Raw genomic sequence first — 19,931 nt, 5'->3', positions numbered from 1 at the left:
CATAACTTAACCGCAGAAGGGTTTAATCGGCACCAGTTATAGAGAGTTGTGGCTGCGGAATAAAACTAATTTCACTGTTATTTATCATCAGAACTTGTTGCGTGCGTGCGAAATACATGGGATCGAATGTCATTTGAAACGCAGGCATGCAGCATGATTTCAACGCCGCAAAATTAAAAAAAAAATTACAGGAGTACTCTGTGTATTTGATTAGTTTCTGCTCCAAATTCAAACCGAAATAACATTGTCTTTGTAATCATGCAAGTGAGTTAAAAATACGCTGTAGAGCATATTAAAAGCTGACACAACAGTCCCGTGAATGATCCTAAATGCTCGGTGATTTCGTTGAATATCGAATGCATTGTCATTTTTTTTTCGAATGTTTCAAAACGCGTTGACAATGTTTTGAAAAAATATTTTGAAATGAATTGCAACGCTTTCTGGTTCCGTCGAAAAAAAAATGCCAACGTTTTCTAAACGCATCGAAATGTTCTTCTTTGCCACTACCCAGTTAAGTTCGCGGGAAAAACATGTTTGTTTCAATCTCCTCTGCTGTGATTGGTCACATGAGAAACAAAGGGAAAGGAATGTTGTTCGAATGTGAGCAGCCGTTAGTGGGGAGGAATGTTGCGTGACGACACTAAAAACGGCTGCGAGGGAGACTAAGTGATATAGTGATAAATCATGATATTATCAGAATATTTAATAAAGTAGTATTTCTTCTACTCCCAGTGATATAGTGATAAATCATGATATTATCAGAATATTTAATGAAGTAGTATTTCTTCTCCTCCTAGTGATAGAGTGATAAATCATGATATTATCAGAATACTTTATTAACTAACTTTACTTCTCCTCCCAGTGATAGAGTGCTTTATCATGATATTATCAGAATATTTAATTAACTAACTTTTCTTCTCCTCTCAGTGATAAAATGATAAATCATGATTTTATCAGAATACTGCACTTACCCTAAACCCTAACCCTAACCTAACCTAGCCTAGCCTAGCCTAGCCTAACCTAACCCTAACCTAACCCTATTCCTAACTCTAACCTAACCTAACCCTAACCTAACCCTATTCCTAACCCTAACCTAACCCTAACCTAACCTAACCCTAACCTAACCTTAACCCTAACCTCCCTAACCTAACCCTAACCCTTACTCAAACGCTAACCCTGAATAACATTGCCTCTGAACTCTAACCCTAATTTTAAACGATAACTTACATTAACCCCAGACAATCCCAATACGTAAATCTTACCCGCATCTTACTAAATACGTATTTGAAAGTTGCAAGAAAAATGACGCAGTACAAACTAAATATTTTCTGGTTTGTGAATGACAGTCATTAAAAGGCCAAAGAATGAGTTAAAAAAAGCCAAAATCGGGTGTTACGAAAGTTAATCTTGCCCTGTCTAAAAGGAGTAAATAGCAATGTGATTATGTAGCTTTGTGGACAATTTTGATATTATCACGATATATCATAATATCATTGTGTCTGTTATTGCTTGAGTGAGATGTGTCTAGATACCCGGCAGCCGGGAAGTGTTTTCAAAATACTACATACCCGGCAGTCTGAAATTATTCTAGAATTTCCACGGAAAAACCAATCCAATCCTCCTCAAAACTATAGATCTTTGCTTAGAAATGCCAAGCGATTTCAATTATAGTTTTGGCTTTGTGTTTGAGGAAATTTTTCGAGCTTGGGCATACTACAAAATCTTGATTCTTCGACACTTAGAAAAAATTCGTACTCTGACTCCGGTGTCAACTCTTATAGAATAATTTCTACAAAAACTGAAGTTGAAACCCTGCGAGAGTATTCGATATTTGCTGAGAAATGCGAAGCAATTCTAAATAATGTTTTGCTTTTGTTGTGGACGAATTCTCTTGGCTTCGGCGTACTATAAAATCCTCGACTCACGGGCACGGTTGTTCAAAAGACTAGATACCCGGCAGTCAAAAATGCTTCCCGTTTTTCCATCAAAATTTCCATTTGAACCTGCTGAGATGTCGGTGTAGAAATACCAAGCGATTTTCCAACAAAGTAGTACAAAATAGTTACAAAACGCTTGAGCGTTCGGTGACGAAAGTCCACCACCGATTTAACTTCCGGTGTGACACTTTAGTGGCGTGACAAAGGTGGCACGTGGTGTTGGTTTTCGTCGCTTCCAACGCTAAGCCGTTTAGCCCACAGAAGAACTTCGTCGCTTCCAACGCTGAGTTCGTTTTGGCGCGAAAACCACCTTTGTCACGTTCCACCTTTGTCACGCCACTAAAGTGTCACACCGGAAGTTACATCGGTGGCGGACTTTCGTCACCGAACGCTCAAGCGTTTTGTAGCTATTTTGTACTACTTTGCCGAGGCAATCGCTTGGTATTTCTACACCGACATCTCAGCAGGTTCAAATGGAAATTTTGATGGAAAAACGGGAAGCATTTTTGACTGCCGGGTATGTAGTCTTTGAAAAATCGTGCCCGTGAGTCACATAAAGTTCGTACAATTTGTGCAAAACCAAACTGACATTGTAAAAACTCGCTTGGTATTTCCGACCGAAAATTGAAATACTGAAATACTCTCGGGAGCTAGGTTTCAATGATCATTTTTGTGGATATTGAATGTATTGATTATTCATGAATTTTTGACTGCCGGGTATCTAGTCTTTTGAACAACCGTGCCCGTGAGTCGAGGATTTTATTATACGCCGAAGCCAAGAGAATTCGTCCACAACAAAAGCAAAACATTATTTAGAATCGCTTCGCATTTCTCAGCAAATATCGAATACTCTCGCAGGGTTTCAACTTCAGTTTTTGTAGAAATTATTCTATAAGAGTTGACACCGGAGTCAGAGTACGAATTTTTTCTAAGTGTCGAAGAATCAAGATTTTGTAGTATGCCCAAGCTCGAAAATTTCCTCAAACACAAAGCCAAAACTATAATTGAAATCGCTTGGCATTTCTAAGCAAAGATCTATAGTTTTGAGGAGGATTGGATTGGTTTTTCCGTGGAAATTCTAGAATAATTTCAGACTGCCGGGTATGTAGTATTTTGAAAACACTTCCCGGCTGCCGGGTATCTAGACACAATGTTGAAAATGATAGTGATACATGATATGATTCTAACTTGATAGTGATACCTTGATAATGATAATTTAAAAATTTGATAACAAAAAGTATTCTAGCAACTATCATGTAAATACGATATGATAATGATATTTTTGATATTTAAAACGGAAAAATATTTTTTGATATTATCATGCAGTTATCACCAAAATATCACTGAGATATCAAAATATCAGTTATCAAACTAATGATATTCTATCATGAGATTTTGATAAACCGCAATCCTGCACCTTAGTGGAAGTAGCTAGGACAGATCACCATTGGCATTTAGCTAATCTAGAAAATGTTATACAGTCGATAAAACGCGATCAAACTTACCAAACAAAATGACCAGTATTACAGCTGCAACTGCTATCAACACGGATAAAAAGGTAGCCAATAAATTTTCAGCAAACATTATTTCAAGGTCATAAAAACTGCAGAACTGTTACGACTGTGTGTACTGCTTGGAGCATATTCCAAATATGGTACATACTAGTCACGTGAGACAGAATGAAACATCAGAGGCGAGGTGCTCTTCCGGTCAATCTGTTTGTGTCTGCGAAGAAATATGAAGTTTCGTTTTTGTGGAGACTTGGATTGCCCAGACTGGGTACTTGCAGAGATAAGCACTCTTTCGAAAATAACGTCTGTAAAAATGAGGCTTCTTTGCGCTCAGGTGATTAAAGATTTGTTTGGAGAAAGTATCGACTATTCCAAAGTGGAGAAGCTGACATCGGATGCCAAGTACGAGTTATCAGACGTGAAAGCTTCTATTGCAGCGCTTTCATTGATCCTTTGTAGTGCTGCCAAGTACAGCGTGGATGGTGATTCTTTATCTAACGAACTTCAGCAGCTTGGCTTACCTAAAGAACATTCTGTTTCACTGTGTAAAACGTATGCTGAGAATTTGACCAAGTTGCAAGATACTTTCTTACAAGGAAGTTTGAAGTTGAAACGGATGGCCGGCTTAGAGTGGAGGGTGGACTTTGTTTTAGGATGCAGCGAGTTACGTGAAATGTCCGAGCCAGAAGTTCAGCTTAGGTTCAATGAAGTAGATAGCATCAATGGCACAGGTCGACCCGTATCATTCTTGATGACTTCACAGAAATTTAGCCTGTTTCTCAGTGAATTGAAGCAAGCACAGCGCTTGATGGGAGGATTATAGGTTTTCCAACTGCTTTTATTTTATTGACTTTGAAGTTCAGCTTCTTCGGTTGTGCAAGAGGCCAGAAAAAGATTACTGCAGCAGTCAACATATTCTCCAACATGTACCAATCAAATTGAAACTTCAACATCCACCCCACCCCCACCCCCTGTAAACGTCTCTTTCCTTCTCCACCATAATAATACAGTCAACGCTCTTAATGGTCACCTCTTTAAGACGGACACTTGGTGTTGGTTCCATCCCTTCCGTTTTTCAGTCATTTTACAGTTACTCAACTCCCTATAAGAGAGGCCTTCCAAGGGGATTTCTGATGTCGCTTTGTCGCTCATTTCCAACCCACCTGTCGCCTATTTGGTAAGGGAAACTTTGTTGCTGTCACAAATATACACCCTTTCAGTATTAGTTTCTGTCGGCTGTCGGTGCTCTGGAACAAGATTGTTGCTAGATTTTTAGCTATTTTGGAGCAATGGCGCCTGTCGCCAAAACCCCTTGGAAGACCTCATAAAACGGACTCCTATGTAAGACGGACAGATGTAGCCAGTTTCAACAGTGTCCGTCTTAGAGAAAGTTGACTGTTTTTCCATCACAAGTGGTGAACTTAATGGAAGTAATTGTAAACATGATCCAGAGGCAGTTTGTTAAAATATTCCCAACCCTTTCCCCTTTTTCAAATTCCCTAATTTAATAACAACCACTGGCATCAAATACTCCTGCCCCCACCCTGACGCACATTGATAAGTCAAATGCCAGGGGAAATGTTTAAGATTTCATTTGATTGGTGCATTATGGTAAACACAGTTGAATGCATCATAGATTGATGTATTGTAAAGTGCCAATATAAACAAGCACAAAGTGTAGATGAGAACTTCTCGCATTTGTCATATTCTTGAAAAATTTCTTATTGACTAAGAGGTAACGCCAGAACGGTTTTGTGTGATGTTACCATCTGCTTGCTGACACAAGTGACATCTGGATAATTACGGTAATGGCTCTTGCTTGAATATAATTTTGTTTACTCGTCACATAAAATTTAAAAAGTAGCCAAGATTGCATAATCACTGATAGCACAATAATTATTGCATAATCACTGATAGCACAATAATGACGTCCAGTATTTCTGGTATTCCTGAGTGTGTTGGTTGTCCTGTAATTTATAAGCAGTGTAGATCCAAATTTTCAATGTCAAAATCTGCACAGGCAGTCTTTGATTATGCTGTTTAACTCTGTTGTTGTAATACACATTTTGAACTGAAATTTCCTGCGATTTTTACCTTTTTATGGCAGCTGGGAAAAAGAACTTAAGTTCGCAGTGTGCCCTGGCCAAAGTCATTGTGTTGTGTTCTTGGGCAAGACACTTTATTCTCATAGTGCCTTTCTCCACCCAGGTGTATCAATGATAATTATATAGCTGTCAGTAAATCCTATATTGTCAGTGCAGTTATTTTTCTTCCTTTCCTGTCCAATTTCGTATACGAACTGGTGAATTTAATGCGCAGGGGTACCCTGCAACGGACTAGCATCCCGGTGGAAGTAGAAATACTCAAAATCGCAGGGATAAGTTCCGGCCTGATGGGTCACTAGAAATACTCGTAGTTGCAGGGATAAGCTCCAACCTGATGGGTCACTAGGCTCAAACTGCTCATGTACGCTTTAAAATTGCAAAAGAATTCTTAAAAGCAAACTTAAACAATGTGAAAATACTTCTACTTTATTACTATAACAAATACACACCCGTAAAAAGTCAATTTTAGAAGGCATAAATATTTACAAAAGCAATTACCCAGCTGGCAATTAACGGTAGTTAAGAAATTTGAATATTAAATTGGCAAGCTGTGACCAGAGACTTACTATACCTTCCTATGTTTGTGAGGTCACAGCATGCCCATATGAATTAACTTTTCTTACTGATTGCTATTGTAAGTCAGCTTTCACTGCTGTGTGTTTGTAATAAAATGAAGGGGAAATATTTTTGCAATGTTTAATTTTGTTTTTATACAGTTTTTAGGCGATTTGAAGCATACAAGAGCAGTTCTATGAGTTAAAGTTTTTGACGCCTTATACAAATATTTACACAAGGCAGGCAACTTCCACATTGAAAAATCGTATGCCGCCTCTGGAGTTTAGACGAAAAAAATTATTTTCATCAGCTCTGGTCTAGTGAGGAGATTTAAATAGTTACATGGGTATGCTGTGACCTAACAATTTGTGCTGTGCCACACAAGCAAACACAAACATGATGGTAGGTAACAGTGAAGATTACTGATTACATGAGCTGGTATAACAGTGGATTAAGGGCCTGTTTATATGAAAGAGAGTTGTCGCTGGTAGGAAAGTTACCCTCTCCCCCGCGCTATCTTTTGCCGAGCGTTTAGATGAGAAAGTTGTCCCTGTTGACCGAGCCAAACCTTGGCCCTCTCGGTTCAAAAGACTGGCGAGAGTTGTTTTGAAACATCCATTATGGCTGCTTTTTCTAAAATCAGGAACGCTGACACTTTGACTAAGACCACAATTGGACAAAAGTACCGCCGACTTCGATTTCAATTTATCTGCAACTTTGGCTGATTGTAGCGTTTGCGCGTGCTCCGTATGTGTCAACTTGTCCCTGGTAGGCGAGGCAAAAATAACCAAACTGTTTATATGGAAAAAATTTGGCTCGCTCGCCAGGGTCACCCTCCCTTCAAAGCGAGTGACCCTCCACCCAGGGTCACCCTGCCCCCCGAGCCAACTTTGCAAGTTCTCATGTAAACGGTTCACAGCTATTTATAAAGAAACGTATGAAAAGCTCTCTCGCCCGGGGTGGCTCTGTATGAGGGTAACCCTCTTACCAGGGACAACTCTCCTCCATATAAACAAGCCCTCAGGGCCTGTTTATATGGAGGAAAGTTGTCCCTGGAAGGAGGGTTACCCTCCATACCAAGCCACCCCAGGCCAGGGACGGCGGAGCCTGGGGGGGGCTTTAGCCCCCCCAGAATTTCCGAAAAAATAAAGACTTACTAAGAGAAAAGTATTTTTAGCCCCCCCCCCACTTCTATTCACTAGTCAGCCCCCCCCACTTGGAAAAATGCTCCGCCGTCCCTGCAGGCGAAAGAGCTTTTCATATGTTTCTTTATAAATAGCTGCGAACCGTTTACATGAGAAATTGCAAAGTTGGCTCGGGTGGGAAGGGTGACCCTGAGTGGAGGGTCACTCGCTTTGAAGGGAGGGTGACCCTGGGGAGTGAGCCAACTTTTTTCCATATAAACAGTTTGGTTATTTTTGCCTCGCCTACCAGGGACAAGTTGACACATACGGAGCATGTGCAAAAGCTAAAATCAGCAAAAACAAAACTGCAGATAAATTAAAATCGAAGTCGGCGGTAAATTAGTCCAAAAAATGGTCTTTGTCGACGATTCAGCGTTCCTGATTTTAGAAAAAGCAGCCATAATAGATGTTTCAAAACAACTCTCGCCAGTCTTTTGAACCGAGAGGGCCAAGTTTTGGCTCGGTCAACAGGGACAACTTTCTCATCTAAACGCACGGCAAAAAAAGGCTCGGGGGAGAGGGTAACCCTCCTACCAGGGACAACTCTCCTCCATATAAACAGGCCCTAAGTCCGCTAGACCAAATGGTCTTGCCTGAACTACTGAAACCGGTGATAACCGGTGATATACATCACGCAAAACAGTCAACAGACTTGCGCATGTGAGATATTAAATCTACATTTGAATCATGTGGTGCCAGAGTAACTCAATGAGCAAAGGAGGTAAAACCTAAACATCGAACTCAAGTATACTACGAGTAGTCCCTATTATTTCGCAGAGTCCGTCGAGCTTGAAGCGAAAAAAATTACGTGTCGGGGGAGGAGGCGGGGCGAGGCTAAAAGCGAAAAAGAAAGCTCGACGAACTCTTCGAAAAAAAATTTCGCTTCAAGCTCGACGGACTCTGCGAAAAAATAGGGACTGCTCGTAGTCGAAGCTCAAGAGACTAAGCGCACAACTTAACAACACAACGTATCACTTAAACCAGCTTTTAGCTTTCTCGAAGTAGAGCTATTACAGCCTCTGGCTATTACAGCCTCTGTCATCCGTGTTTAGATACAACAACAGTATTTATTAAACAGTCTTTTTTAACAGCTGCGCCCACTTGTAATGGTAGAGTTTTCCTTGTGTGCGTACGGGGAAACGGGCGAACTCTATTGCGGGGGAAATTAGACTCAAATGGGGCACTCGCTTGCAAGAAAGAGCCGTTACACTCTTGGGTACCGGGATCTAATCACGAACTGAACGGACAGCAACAACTCAGCTTGGTTCCAACAGCAGTTTATTCGTAAGCGAAACGTAATCGTAGTCTTCTCGAGATGTAATCAAGAAATGTAATCAAAAAAGCATAACAAGTGTGGTTGCTTATATACGATTTGTACAAGCGTCTATTGTTAACAGAGTATAATAAGTGCGCTAACACCAAGATGTGAAAAGTAATATAAAGTCCTTTGAGGATAGCCCAACCTAATAAAAAATCTAACTTAACTTTCCGAGTTTATTGTTAAATGTGTTCCGTTGCTTGGCGGAAGAAGTTGCTACTAAAATTACCCTAAATTAAAAACTACCGAATGAAATTAAAACTAGTGAATAGCTAATAGATTTTGAAGTGTTAACAGGCGGTTTCTTGCCGACCGATAGCACCTCTTGTAAATTACGCAACAAACATTAATTAAGGAAATTTAGATGTGTCAGCAAATGTATTCACAGTTAAAACACGATGAGTCAGCAACCAACAGGTTGTTAATTAATCCTATTCAAGTGAACAGCAGAGGCGAGATCGGCACGAGACTCATTTAGTAAAGTAATCAGAAAACTAAATTAAATATTGAGAAAATGTAACACTTTTTAGAAATGCGACAAGCGCGGAACTCTTAAGTAATTAGCTACGGTAATAACTAAAACAACCGCTATTACTAAAAATAAATAACACAAAAAGTTCGGAAGTAAAAAGGAACAATCTATTATTTAAACTTTACGCCTTTTTATATTAAACGACCAAAATAATAGATCAACAGGTTATTTTTGACTAATTAGGTACTGTTGGCTTTTATGTGTTTTTTAAATGATTTTAATACGGTTTAACATAGAAATGACTTAAATACGGGAAATTCTCCGTAACACACTGTCATAGCTGACCAAATCCCAAATCCACTAGCGGATATGCATGGTACACGCAGACCATATCTAATCTAATCTATATCGGCATGTGAAAAACTTTGGCCAAAACCCTCTAAAATGCATATTCTTGAGTGGCCCATGGACAGGAATTGGTTAATCGGGAAGGTCTTTCAAGATGTTGAAAAAGCCCACAAAAAATTCTAATTCCAATTCCATTTCAGGTTACCTTAACGTTACTATTTTCTGTCAGGGCTACTAAATTTATCGTTTTTTCATAGCAAGATTTAGCGACTATTTAATTTAGCGATTTTCGGAAAAATTTAAAAAGTTGGCGATATCGTGTTAACCCGTTTTTTAATGTACATTTAGCAAAGATGGAAATAAATGTTCAGTAAAATAACAAACTCACTTCAAATTGATTTAAATTGCCAGAAAGAACAAAGTTACCGGCGTCTATTTGTAAAAGAATTTTTCAAGTCGCTTTCGCTTATGCTTAATTTTGTTTCCCTTTGGGGTGGGAAGGGGGTACTTAATTAAATTTAACGAGTATTAAATTTGACCGAGACAAATTTTAGCGAGCACTAAATTTAGCAATTTTTGCTTAACTCGCTAAAATAAGTTGCCGCTAACAATAGGGAACTCAATAAATGGCATTTTTTTCAATTTTAAAAATTTCCCGGGGGACCATGCCCCTAGTCCAGTCCCTGAACTCTTCCTTTCGCGCGCCCTTTATAGGGGATTCAACCCCTATATAGGGCGCGCGGAAGGGAGAGTTCAGGGACTGGACTACCATGCCCCCAGACCCTCTAGTACGAGCCCTGTTAGTGCCATACACGCGTGCGTTTACTCTATAATTTTGGTGATCAAAAAACAATTTTTTTTCTTCATTTCATTCAATAATGGATAGTTTGACTCTATATAGCAAAATGCTTTTAACAAGTGAACAAATATGAAGATAAATCTACAATTGTGCATTTTCACCCATGCATAGTAGAGGACACGTAGTTGAAATGTACAGTATTTCATCGGGTTGATAATGTACAGAAAAATATGCAAAACATCGCCATTTGCCTTTCCTACAGCTAGGGCAAGGTCTTGGTACCCATTAAACTGATGGGCAAAGTGCCAGAGTTGGTAAGTTATGCGCAAGGTTTCTGCAAGGCTATTGATTGATGGTTCTTCTAATTCCTTGTCGTAGTCGTCGTCAATTGAGCTGATTGAGGTGTCTTCTGAAACAAATTGTTTGTATGGCGCTGGATGTGAAAAGTTTGCATGTGCACGCGGTATGCCGGTGACTTGTTATAGTTCGATATAGTGGAGATTAAATTGCAGTTCTTGTTTTCTTGTTGTTATCACGCTTGGAAAGATAATTTGCTGGCCGCTTTATAATAAAGGTAAAAAACCATAGAAATAATACACTTGCGACAGCTAAAAGGTGGCCGCGGCTGCTCAATAGAGGTGGCCGTTAAATAGATGTATCAAATATAGCAGTTTACTGACAAATAAATCGGGACTTTGGAAAGGGTGGCCACTTAATAGAGGTCGGACTGTACTTCTTTGCAACTTGTTTTATCGGCAAACTGTTTACTTTCTTGATGTTAAATGGCAGTTGTCAGCTTCCACGTCATCGCTTCTGCATGCATTGCATGCTGTTTGTTAAAATATGTTATTTGCCGGCCAGGAGTTCCGTTTAGGGAAAAACTGTGCCCTAGGTCTTGAGTACGGCCCAAGGGTACAGTTTTTCCCCATACATTGAAACCGACCTAGGCCGGGAAATAACTTTTTTTCCCTTTTTATTATTTGTTATTTTGTTATTTAAATCGGAATAAAATAGCCTTGCTTAAATGTCTTAAATGAACCGTACTCACAGGAAGGTTCAGCATATTAAATCTATGTATCAGTCAAATCGAAGGTTCAACCCCCCCCCCGGGCATACACTGGGCATTTGACGCCTTTGCCTTCCCGGGGGCAAGGAAATTGATAATCGAAGTTTCACGGGGGTGGGGAATTTGATCCGAGCACATAGGGGTGGGAAATTTGGACGCAGACTTGATTTCTAGTTATACGTGCCCCGCGCGTCTCAGTAAACGCAAGTGGGTTTATAATCATGGCGGAGACCGTTTATCTTCTATGTATTGGTTATCTTCTATGCATTCACTATAGACTAGAGGAAAAAGCTGTGTGGTCTATTTATAGAGCCAGTAGGCAGACAGGATTTTACGAGCATAAGAAGCTACATAGTTAAAACAGTTATCTGTTAAACTATTAATTTTTCCAGGGGGTGGGGACATTTGATCACTGAAAATGGACTTGTAGTGGGGCATTTGAATGGCTTTTTGGCCGCAAATTTTCCAAAAATTCAAATGCCCGGGGGGGTTAGGGCTTTCCACAAGTTGCTCGGCAACTTTTTGGCAACTTTTCGTATTTCGAGCAACTTTTTCCCCTTTGAGCAACTTTTTTCCTCTCGAGCAACTTGCTGCATTTGAAGAAAATTTCCAGACCGAAGTTTACCGAAGATTATCCGAGTGTTGTTCAAAGGCAATACGAACGTTTTCGAAGATCCACGAAGTTTGCCGAAGATTTTTGAGGAACATCTGAAGACGTTTCAACTTTCGGCTCATTCTACATTGAAACATTTCAAAACTCGTCAGCAAACATGACGTCATAGTTATCTTCACGATTTTTCTCAGTTAAAGAAATCATTGCTCTTTAAGAAATGCTCCCCTTAATATGTTATTTAAATACTTCTTTTGCTGTTAAATTGCATAAAACTGCTTAGAAACCTTACTCTCAAAGGGAAATTAGCATATATTTAGAGAAATTCTCTTGATTAGAAACAGCGTTTTGGATTTTTTGGAGCAACTTTCGAGCAACTTTGGTCTTTTATTATCAGAAGCAACTTTTGAGCAACTTTTTGAGAATTTACGGGCAACTTTGTGGGAAATCTCGAGCAACTTGTGGAAAGCCCTACGGGGGGCTGCCCGGGGGGAGATGTTGAACCTTCGCAACTGATTTACACTTCAGCAAAATAAAATCAAAGGCTCTTCGAGCAACCTCATGGTAATGACGGTAATTCGATGAAGTGCCGACCATTGCATTTTTTTTTAATAAGTGTCTAATTAAGTAATGCAATCTCACTTCATTTGCGTTTGAATGTCAGTTTATTTTTTACTCTCCTTTTTGCTGCAAAACAGTTATTTTGTATTCGAGGGAACCCAATACCACCAGGTATCGGGATGTGCCATGGGATCGCCAGTCAGTGCGGTGATAGCAGAGCTTGTAATGCAAGAAGTTGAAGAGAAAGCGTTAGAAACTCCGCCCGTTCAACCAAAGTGGTGGCGCCGCTATGTCGATGATTCCAATGCGTGCATTAAGAGGGACGGTGTTGAAGCTTTTCACAGCCACTCAAACTCGATAAACGCCAACATTCAGTTTACAGTGGAGATGCCTACAACAACTATGGGCAAGAACAGCATAGCCTTCCTGGACACCAACAACACCGTTAGACGGTAGGATCGAGGTGGGTGTATACCGCAAGACCACACATACGAGCAAGTATTTAGACTTCCATTTACACAGCCCAGCGCAAAGCAAGAGAGCTGTCGTTAAGACTCTAATGGACCGAGCTAAGTGCATTCCATCAACAACTGCGCAAAGACAAAACGAAAAACAACGCGTTATTAATGACTTAAAAGCTATCGGTTATCCCGAGAGCTTCATCAAGTCAGCTGGCGAATAAAAAAAACAAACACGCAACCAAGAACCCAGGAGAATCCGAAGGCATACACGTCCATCCCGTATGTGAAAGGAGTGTCGGAGCGCGTTCGACGGATTTTGAGCCGCGAAAACATCAAGACAGCCTTTAAACCAGTACGAACGTTAGGAAATATCTTCAAAAAGCCCAAGGACCGACCGAATAAAGAGCGGTTGAAAGGAATTGTCTACAAAGTGACTTGCAGTACATGCTCATTTGCATACGTTGGGGAAAGCAAAAGAAGCTGGTAAACGCGAGGGGCCGAACACAAGCCCGGAACAAACGGAAATATCAACTCCGCGATTTAACATCATGCAGAAATCGGCCACGACATACATCCAAGTTACGCCGAAATTCTTGAAACAGGTGTAAGCAGCAAGAATAAAAGACTGTTTCTGGAGTCTTTACATTCTTTCCTCGACAAAAAACACTATAAACGAAAGAGCGCCCTTCCCAAGGGTTTACGCATCGCTAGTTGCTCCCAAGGGGGGCAACGAACAATAACGTCAATGCAACTTATTAGAATTCTTCGAACCTTGCAAAATCCATCATTCTCTGAAGAAGACCGCAGAAGGCGATCGAAAATTTATAGTATCCTTTTATATTTTTAGATCTGTTTAAACCATTTTTTTTATATTTTAAAGAAGAGGTTATATTTTGAATTTCGTAGGTTATGTGAGTGAACACTGAAGGTAAAGTCTGCTTCGAGCCTAGTGGCCCATACAGGCCGGAGCTTATCCCGGTTTCCGTAGCATTAAGCGACTAGGAGTATTGCTCCAGGGGGGAGTATTGCTACTCATCCCTGGATGGGATGCACCTGGGTGGAGAGAGGCACTATGAGAGTAAAGTGTCTTGCCCAAGAACACAACGCAGCGCCCCGGCCAGGCCTCGAACCCGGGCCATTCGACTCGGAGGCGAGCGCGCTTACCATTAGGCCACCGCGCCTCCCACTGAATGTAGTTTTAAAGATTCTTGTTAAACGAATTGGAGAAAGATTGTGGAGAGCCTTAAACAGATTAATCGCTAGTTGCTTTGAACGCCTTCGCTCCAGACAGTCCCAATCGATTTCACCGAGTAAAATTTAAGATCTAACACTTAGGTCTGAGAAGGTGATTAAACGTGCAGCCCTATTTTGGAGTTTTTGGAGCCTCTCAGACTGGCACGCACCTATGCTGCCCCATATGGAGCTACAATAATCAAAGTACGGTTGGACGAGAGCTTTATAGATAGTTATTAGGGTTTCAAGGGGACCTACGTTCCTGACGCGTTTGATAGCCCCGAGGCCGGCAGACGCTTTTTTGACAACACTGTAAATATGGGGGTCCCACGATAAGCTCTCATCCAAATGTTATAACTTCGACATTGGAGACTTAAAGTGAGCCATACCACCAACCAAGTAAGAGCCTGGCTTCTTAGTCATAAATTATTGGAAGGCTGCCTCTACCCCAGCCCACCCCCGGGCCCCTGCCAATCACCAACCCTCTCCCTACACAAGGTTTCTATTACACTCCAAACATGATTCGAAAGAGGGTGCGAGAGCTGCAATCTTGCGAGATACTGCGGTACTTTAAACCCTTATGTGCTGCCTAGTTAGGAGCTCGATTCGTGAGAAAAGAACAACAAGTTTTGGTCCTTGAGTTGCAAATGAAGGCTGATTGGGCGTTGAGCACAGACGTGTTTCATTACTTCTTAGTGCAGAATGCACTTTTGTGATGGTTTGGTGGGCAGTCGTGTGATAAACCCCTAAACCCCTCAAGCGCTAACGCACTATGGTGTAAACTTTTAATCAGCAATTAATTAATTAATATCAATTAATTAATTATTATTTGTGGAGGGGTTAGGGGGTAGGAAGCACCTGACCATACGTCCCAGGTAAAACATGGGCCATATGTACTTTATCTCATATGAAGATTTCAAAGGTATATACCTTATTGAAGAAACGTTGACCCGTAAAAAGCTCAAACTATGAACGATAAGACCGAATGGGATTATGGGTCGACAGCATTGGTAAGCTTAGTAGTATTCCATTTATTTATAATCAAGGTAATATTTATCATTTTTAGTGCAGAATGCACTATTGTGATGGTTTGTTGGGGCTGTCGTCCGCTAACCCGCTAGTGCGCTAACGTGTAAACTTTAATAGTCAATTAATTAATTAATTAATATCAATTAATTAATTATTCCTGTGGAGGGGGTTGGGGTGGGAGCACCTGACCATACCCCCCAAGTAAAACGTGGAGCACATCTACATTACTTTTATATGAGGATCTCCAAGATATATATTTGTTTCAGTAAAACCTTTGCTCTCCTTGTGGTACTACTCAACGTAATTTACACCAAACGCATGCGCAGATTAGTCTACGTTGTTTTCTGGAACTATCATGAACATCGCTTGTACTGCGTGTTTGCGGTAGGCTGCAGACTTCTTGGCGCCAAGTAAAAACCGCAAATTAATTAAATTAGATTTTGAGACTTTCACAGCGCTTTCGTAATTAGGTATGCAAAAACTTGCACCGGGATTTTCGGCGTGAACACCTGATAACCAGGAAACAAATATCCTAGCTGTACTGCGTTTTAAAAAACCTGTCGAAAAATATGTTTTTTGATTAGATTTGTTTCTTTAGTTTTTTGAGAATCGTCTTTCGTGCAGTCTAAACCGTAACTTAATTAAATTAAACAAATGTTATCGATGCCGCCGTAAAACAAACAAAGAACAAAAGTTTCATGTTATCGCATTTTCAAGGAAGACAAAAGTATTTTGTTACAAACGAACGAAAGTGTCGTGTTACGGTTGCAAAGATTAGCGTAAGGAACACCTGGGAAAGTAGCCTGTGAACAGTTTTTCCGAAAGTAAAATAAAGCAAATAAACACGAACATATATAAAACATCATACTTTCAATTGTTCCATATTGCATTCTGCACTTACCAAATCATCGAGATTTTTCTATAAAAGCATGATTTATGCAACCTGTCGTATGGTTATGTTCATTCTGTCACAGAAGACGATTACTTTTTCCGATTTCCCAGTAAACATTTGGGTCGCATCGTTTATCGTTTAGGCTTTTCACGGGTCAACGTTTCTTCAATCAGGTGTATATTTGTTTAAGAAAACCCTTTGCTCTCCTTGTGGTATTATTCTTTCTAGAGTAAAGTACTTTGCGCCAAACGCATGCGCATATCTACGTTACTTTCATGTGAAGATTTCAAACGTATATATTTGTTTCCGAAGACCTTTTGCTCTCCTTGTGGTACTATTCTTTCGATAGCAAAGTACTTTGCGCCAAACGCATGCGCAGATTCGACTACGTTTTATTCTTAGGAACATCGCGTGCATCGCGCGTTTGCGGTAGGATTCCTGCAGACTCCAAGACGCCAAGTTAAAACCGCAAATTAATTAAGTTAGATTTTGAGACTTTCACAGCAGTTTCGTAATTAAGCATGCAAAAACTTGTTCCGTGATTTTCGGCACGAAACCCTTAGTAAGCAGGAAACAAATATCCAAGCTGTAACGCGCTTTTAAAAACCTTTCGAAAGGTATGTTTTTTTATTTGATTTGTTCTTTACTTCTCGTGAAAGGTCATTCAAGCAGTTGAAACTGCAACTTAATTAAATTAAAGTGAAAAATTGGCTTAATTATTGAAAACAAAACAGCTGCCATCGATGTCGCATAAAGAAAAACAAAAAGTATCATGTTACAGCATTTGCAAGGAAAACCAGTGTCTTGTTACAAGCAAATAACAATTGTGTTACGGTTGAAAAGATAAGAGTAAGGAACTCCCGGGAAGGAACACAAGTGGTGTTTGGAGGAGACACACTAAAAAGTATCCGAACATTTCAGTTAAAATATCTGAGAATGCCACTGAATTCGCTTCCTGTTTGTTTATTAAATATTCTCGCGGGAACAGTTCAAATTGAAACTACACTCCTACGTGAAAAAAAGAACCCAAGTCACCGTTCGCAAATAAACAAAAAAAATCTCATAACCTTTGCTTGGAGCAAAAACAAAACAATTTTAATGCACATTTTCGTTTGTCAGAACTATTACAACAAAGATTTTGTTTCGTTCACAAAAGAAATCAGTTCATTCAATTATAAAACAAACTAATTTAATTATCAAATTGTCACGAAATGGCACGTTCTTATTCTGTTGCCGCTATATCGATCGTATTTTTATATAGTTTTAATGTGTAAGAAGTTAACGGATATAATAATATTGTTATTTCTATTTTACTTATTTTATTTTTATTTTTTAATATATATTTCACTTGTTTCTCGAAGAAACTAGCTTGTCTTAGCTATATCAAATTCGAGGATAAATAAAGTTTTATGTTATGTCATGTTATGTAGTTCATTCGATTATAACTCCAAAACATACCGACTAGTCTTTAAAAGGTGACCTTATATCTCCCAATCTGAAAAACTATTTCTTGGATTTATCGATAATATCTGTGTTATAATTAGTTTTATTAATTAAAGCAAAACAACTTCAATCGATGTCGCCCTTTTTGCCCTAGAAATGTACCAAGTTACATATGTTTTCGACAAAAACAAGTGTTGCGGTACATAAGTTTAGGAGAGAAAAAAGTGTCATGTTACATTTGTTTACACAGAAGGGAAAAGTATCACGTTTGCTGTTTTGACGTCTAAGAAGTTTTTCCGTTTTTTTTTTCTTTCCTTTTTTTTAACCGGCAAAGATGAAAACTTTTCCCAAGTGCGACCCATACCCAACTGAAAATCAAACCAACAAAAGTTAAATGTTATCTAAGCCTAGTGCCATGTGATTTTCAATGCGGCAGGATTCTTGTAGACTCTTTCTACTTAATTAAATTAGACTCATGTTACATAAGTTTGCACAAAAAGTAAAAGTATCACGTTTGCTGCTTAAAAACTCTCAAATTAACGAAAGTTAACTTAAAACACAACGGTTCAAATGATTGAAAACTTCCTTTACTAAAAATTCGACTCTTAATTGTGTCAACTGGTGGGCCGCGTGTGTGACTTTTCAATAAGGGAAATCTTTCTCCCGGATGAAGTTGTCGCGTGATTTAGTTGTCACGTTTGGTCTTTCAACATCTTACAAGTACACATGAAACAGCGTTTCAGACTGAAAGGCGAACTCATTTGACTTATGTTTGGCCATATTGCATTCTGCACTGTCCTTTGAGTCTCTGAGTTTATTTAAGTGGGAAAGATTGTAGTTCACGCATTTTTGTACATTTCCTGGTGATTTGAACTCGCTCGCTGTAACTGGAAACCGAAATGCTCAAACAGTTTCAGTTTACGCAGGATCAAAAACTAAGATCCCACGGAGCCCTCTCCCCCATAAGTTTACTCAGGGTTCGACTTTCACTCCTCCACCCCCCCCCCCCCCCAGCCCCCCCAACTCAAATTCTTCCTGCGCGGTCCCTGGCTCTAGAAGGGCGTGCCTCTGGCACTTATTTTTATCCCCTTCAATGCTTCCGTTCGCTAGTTTGGCCTTTCAATCCGGTACTTTAAAATGTTACCGAAAACTCTGGACTAATTGCTAATGGGCCAGCCAGCCCAGTGTCAACCACTCGGCATTTCCTCGCCAAGTTAAATTCCGGAGGACGGTTCAACTGGCTTACTCCAAGTACTACTTGCTTCCTGTTTGAGCCGCTGAGTGACTGGCGTTGTCGAAGTGCGAAGGAGGGAAAGAGAAGTGTCGAAAAAGTGTCAGAGGGTCGTCAGAGGGAAGGATATTCAGTGAAGAGTGCAAAGGAGTGTGGAAGTCCGTGTAGAAGTAGTTTGAAACTGTTTGAGTTACTGCTTTGGTCATGACATACCTATAATTTGTCGCTTTAAAGTTCAGTCATTTTCTGCAACATGTTGTCTGAACTGGAAGAACTGGACAAGTCAAGAGCATGGCCACGGTTATTTCAAGTAAGAATTGTTTTGCGCGTAGGTCTAAAGGCCTGGCTTAACTATCCAACGTTGAACCGGCCAAGCGATAAAGCAATGCTTTTCACGTGAGATGTTACGTAAAAATGTTTGAACGAGCCCGGGGCGGTTAAACGATGTGCAAAGTATGAACATTCGTGTGAAAAGCTTCAACCCCTTATGAGGTTTTGTGATAACTGCACTTTGTGCTGTTTTGCAACCTTTGAAAACTTACATATTACCACCATTATTACAAGCTGAAGACACCTTAAAGCGAGACGAGACTTACAATAAATATAAGAGCGTATTTATTTAGAAATTATTTCAAAATTATGTTTCTTTAACTCGGTAGCGACTCAACTGGGAGGCCAGCCAGAAAGCTGGAGCTCTGACAGCAGCAAGACTTCCTGAAAATAGACAGCTAAATCGGTACAGAGATGTTTTGCCATGTAAGTATCAGCTACAGTAACCACCTGCATATAAGAACAAGTGTATTAAAGACATCATGCTGAAAGTTAGCCGATAAAGCACCTTTTATTATAAGAACCAATTCAGCCTGATAAATAAACATGTTCTTATATAAAAGAAACAGTATACCACAATGAGAAAGTAGCTCATTAACCATTTCACTCCTAAACGCATATGTAGGCGCTGTTTGGAGGTACAGTCATTGATTCACTTGTGACGTCATCAATTTGCACATCAGTGGAATTTCGTGATTAGAAACTGATAGAGCTTGGATCGACCTTTCTACAGAACTGTTCATTTTGAATATCAGTTGCATTCTGACAGAGCTAATCAAAGAAAAACACAATCCATTTTTGGTGCAGAATCGTTACAAATTTTGGTTATGCGCATGCACCAAAGTG

The 19,931-nt window shown here is 39.8% G+C and overlaps 2 protein-coding genes and 1 long non-coding RNA gene across 6 annotated transcripts in view; 2 read left to right on the top strand and 1 right to left on the bottom strand.

The window, feature by feature from the left end:
- The window catches only part of LOC144650102 (uncharacterized), a 13,871-nt gene extending 10,231 nt beyond the window's left edge, over positions 1 to 3,640 (bottom strand). Inside the window, exon 1 of one of the 3 annotated variants that reach the window (XR_013570010.1) lies at positions 3,443 to 3,640. This is a non-coding gene — a long non-coding RNA (uncharacterized LOC144650102). The remainder of the gene's footprint in view (positions 1 to 3,442) is intronic. The other 2 variants (XR_013570012.1, XR_013570011.1) reach the window with 2 other exon arrangements.
- Positions 3,603 to 6,237, top strand: LOC144650098 (COMM domain-containing protein 4-like). The gene has a single exon (XM_078509761.1). The coding sequence runs from the start codon at positions 3,675 to 3,677 to the stop codon at positions 4,269 to 4,271; it is 597 nt and encodes a 198-aa protein (XP_078365887.1). The 5' UTR covers positions 3,603 to 3,674; the 3' UTR covers positions 4,272 to 6,237.
- Positions 6,238 to 18,841: 12,604 nt separating this feature from the next.
- LOC144650067 (uncharacterized) overlaps positions 18,842 to 19,931 on the top strand; it is a 57,919-nt gene continuing 56,829 nt past the window's right edge. For both annotated transcript variants that reach the window (XM_078509715.1, XM_078509714.1), the window contains exons 1-2: positions 18,842 to 19,065; positions 19,415 to 19,511. In XM_078509715.1, coding sequence (XP_078365841.1) covers positions 19,009 to 19,065; positions 19,415 to 19,511 — 154 coding nt within the window. In that variant the 5' untranslated portion in view covers positions 18,842 to 19,008. The remainder of the gene's footprint in view (positions 19,066 to 19,414; positions 19,512 to 19,931) is intronic.

This window comes from Oculina patagonica, chromosome 4 (assembly GCF_052425735.1).
Source record: "Oculina patagonica isolate OP01 chromosome 4, crgOcupat, whole genome shotgun sequence".
NCBI classification, from domain to species: domain Eukaryota; kingdom Metazoa; phylum Cnidaria; class Anthozoa; order Scleractinia; family Oculinidae; genus Oculina; species Oculina patagonica.
The sequence above is the reverse complement of the archived record's forward strand: the minus strand, read 5'-3'. Positions and strand labels throughout refer to the sequence as shown.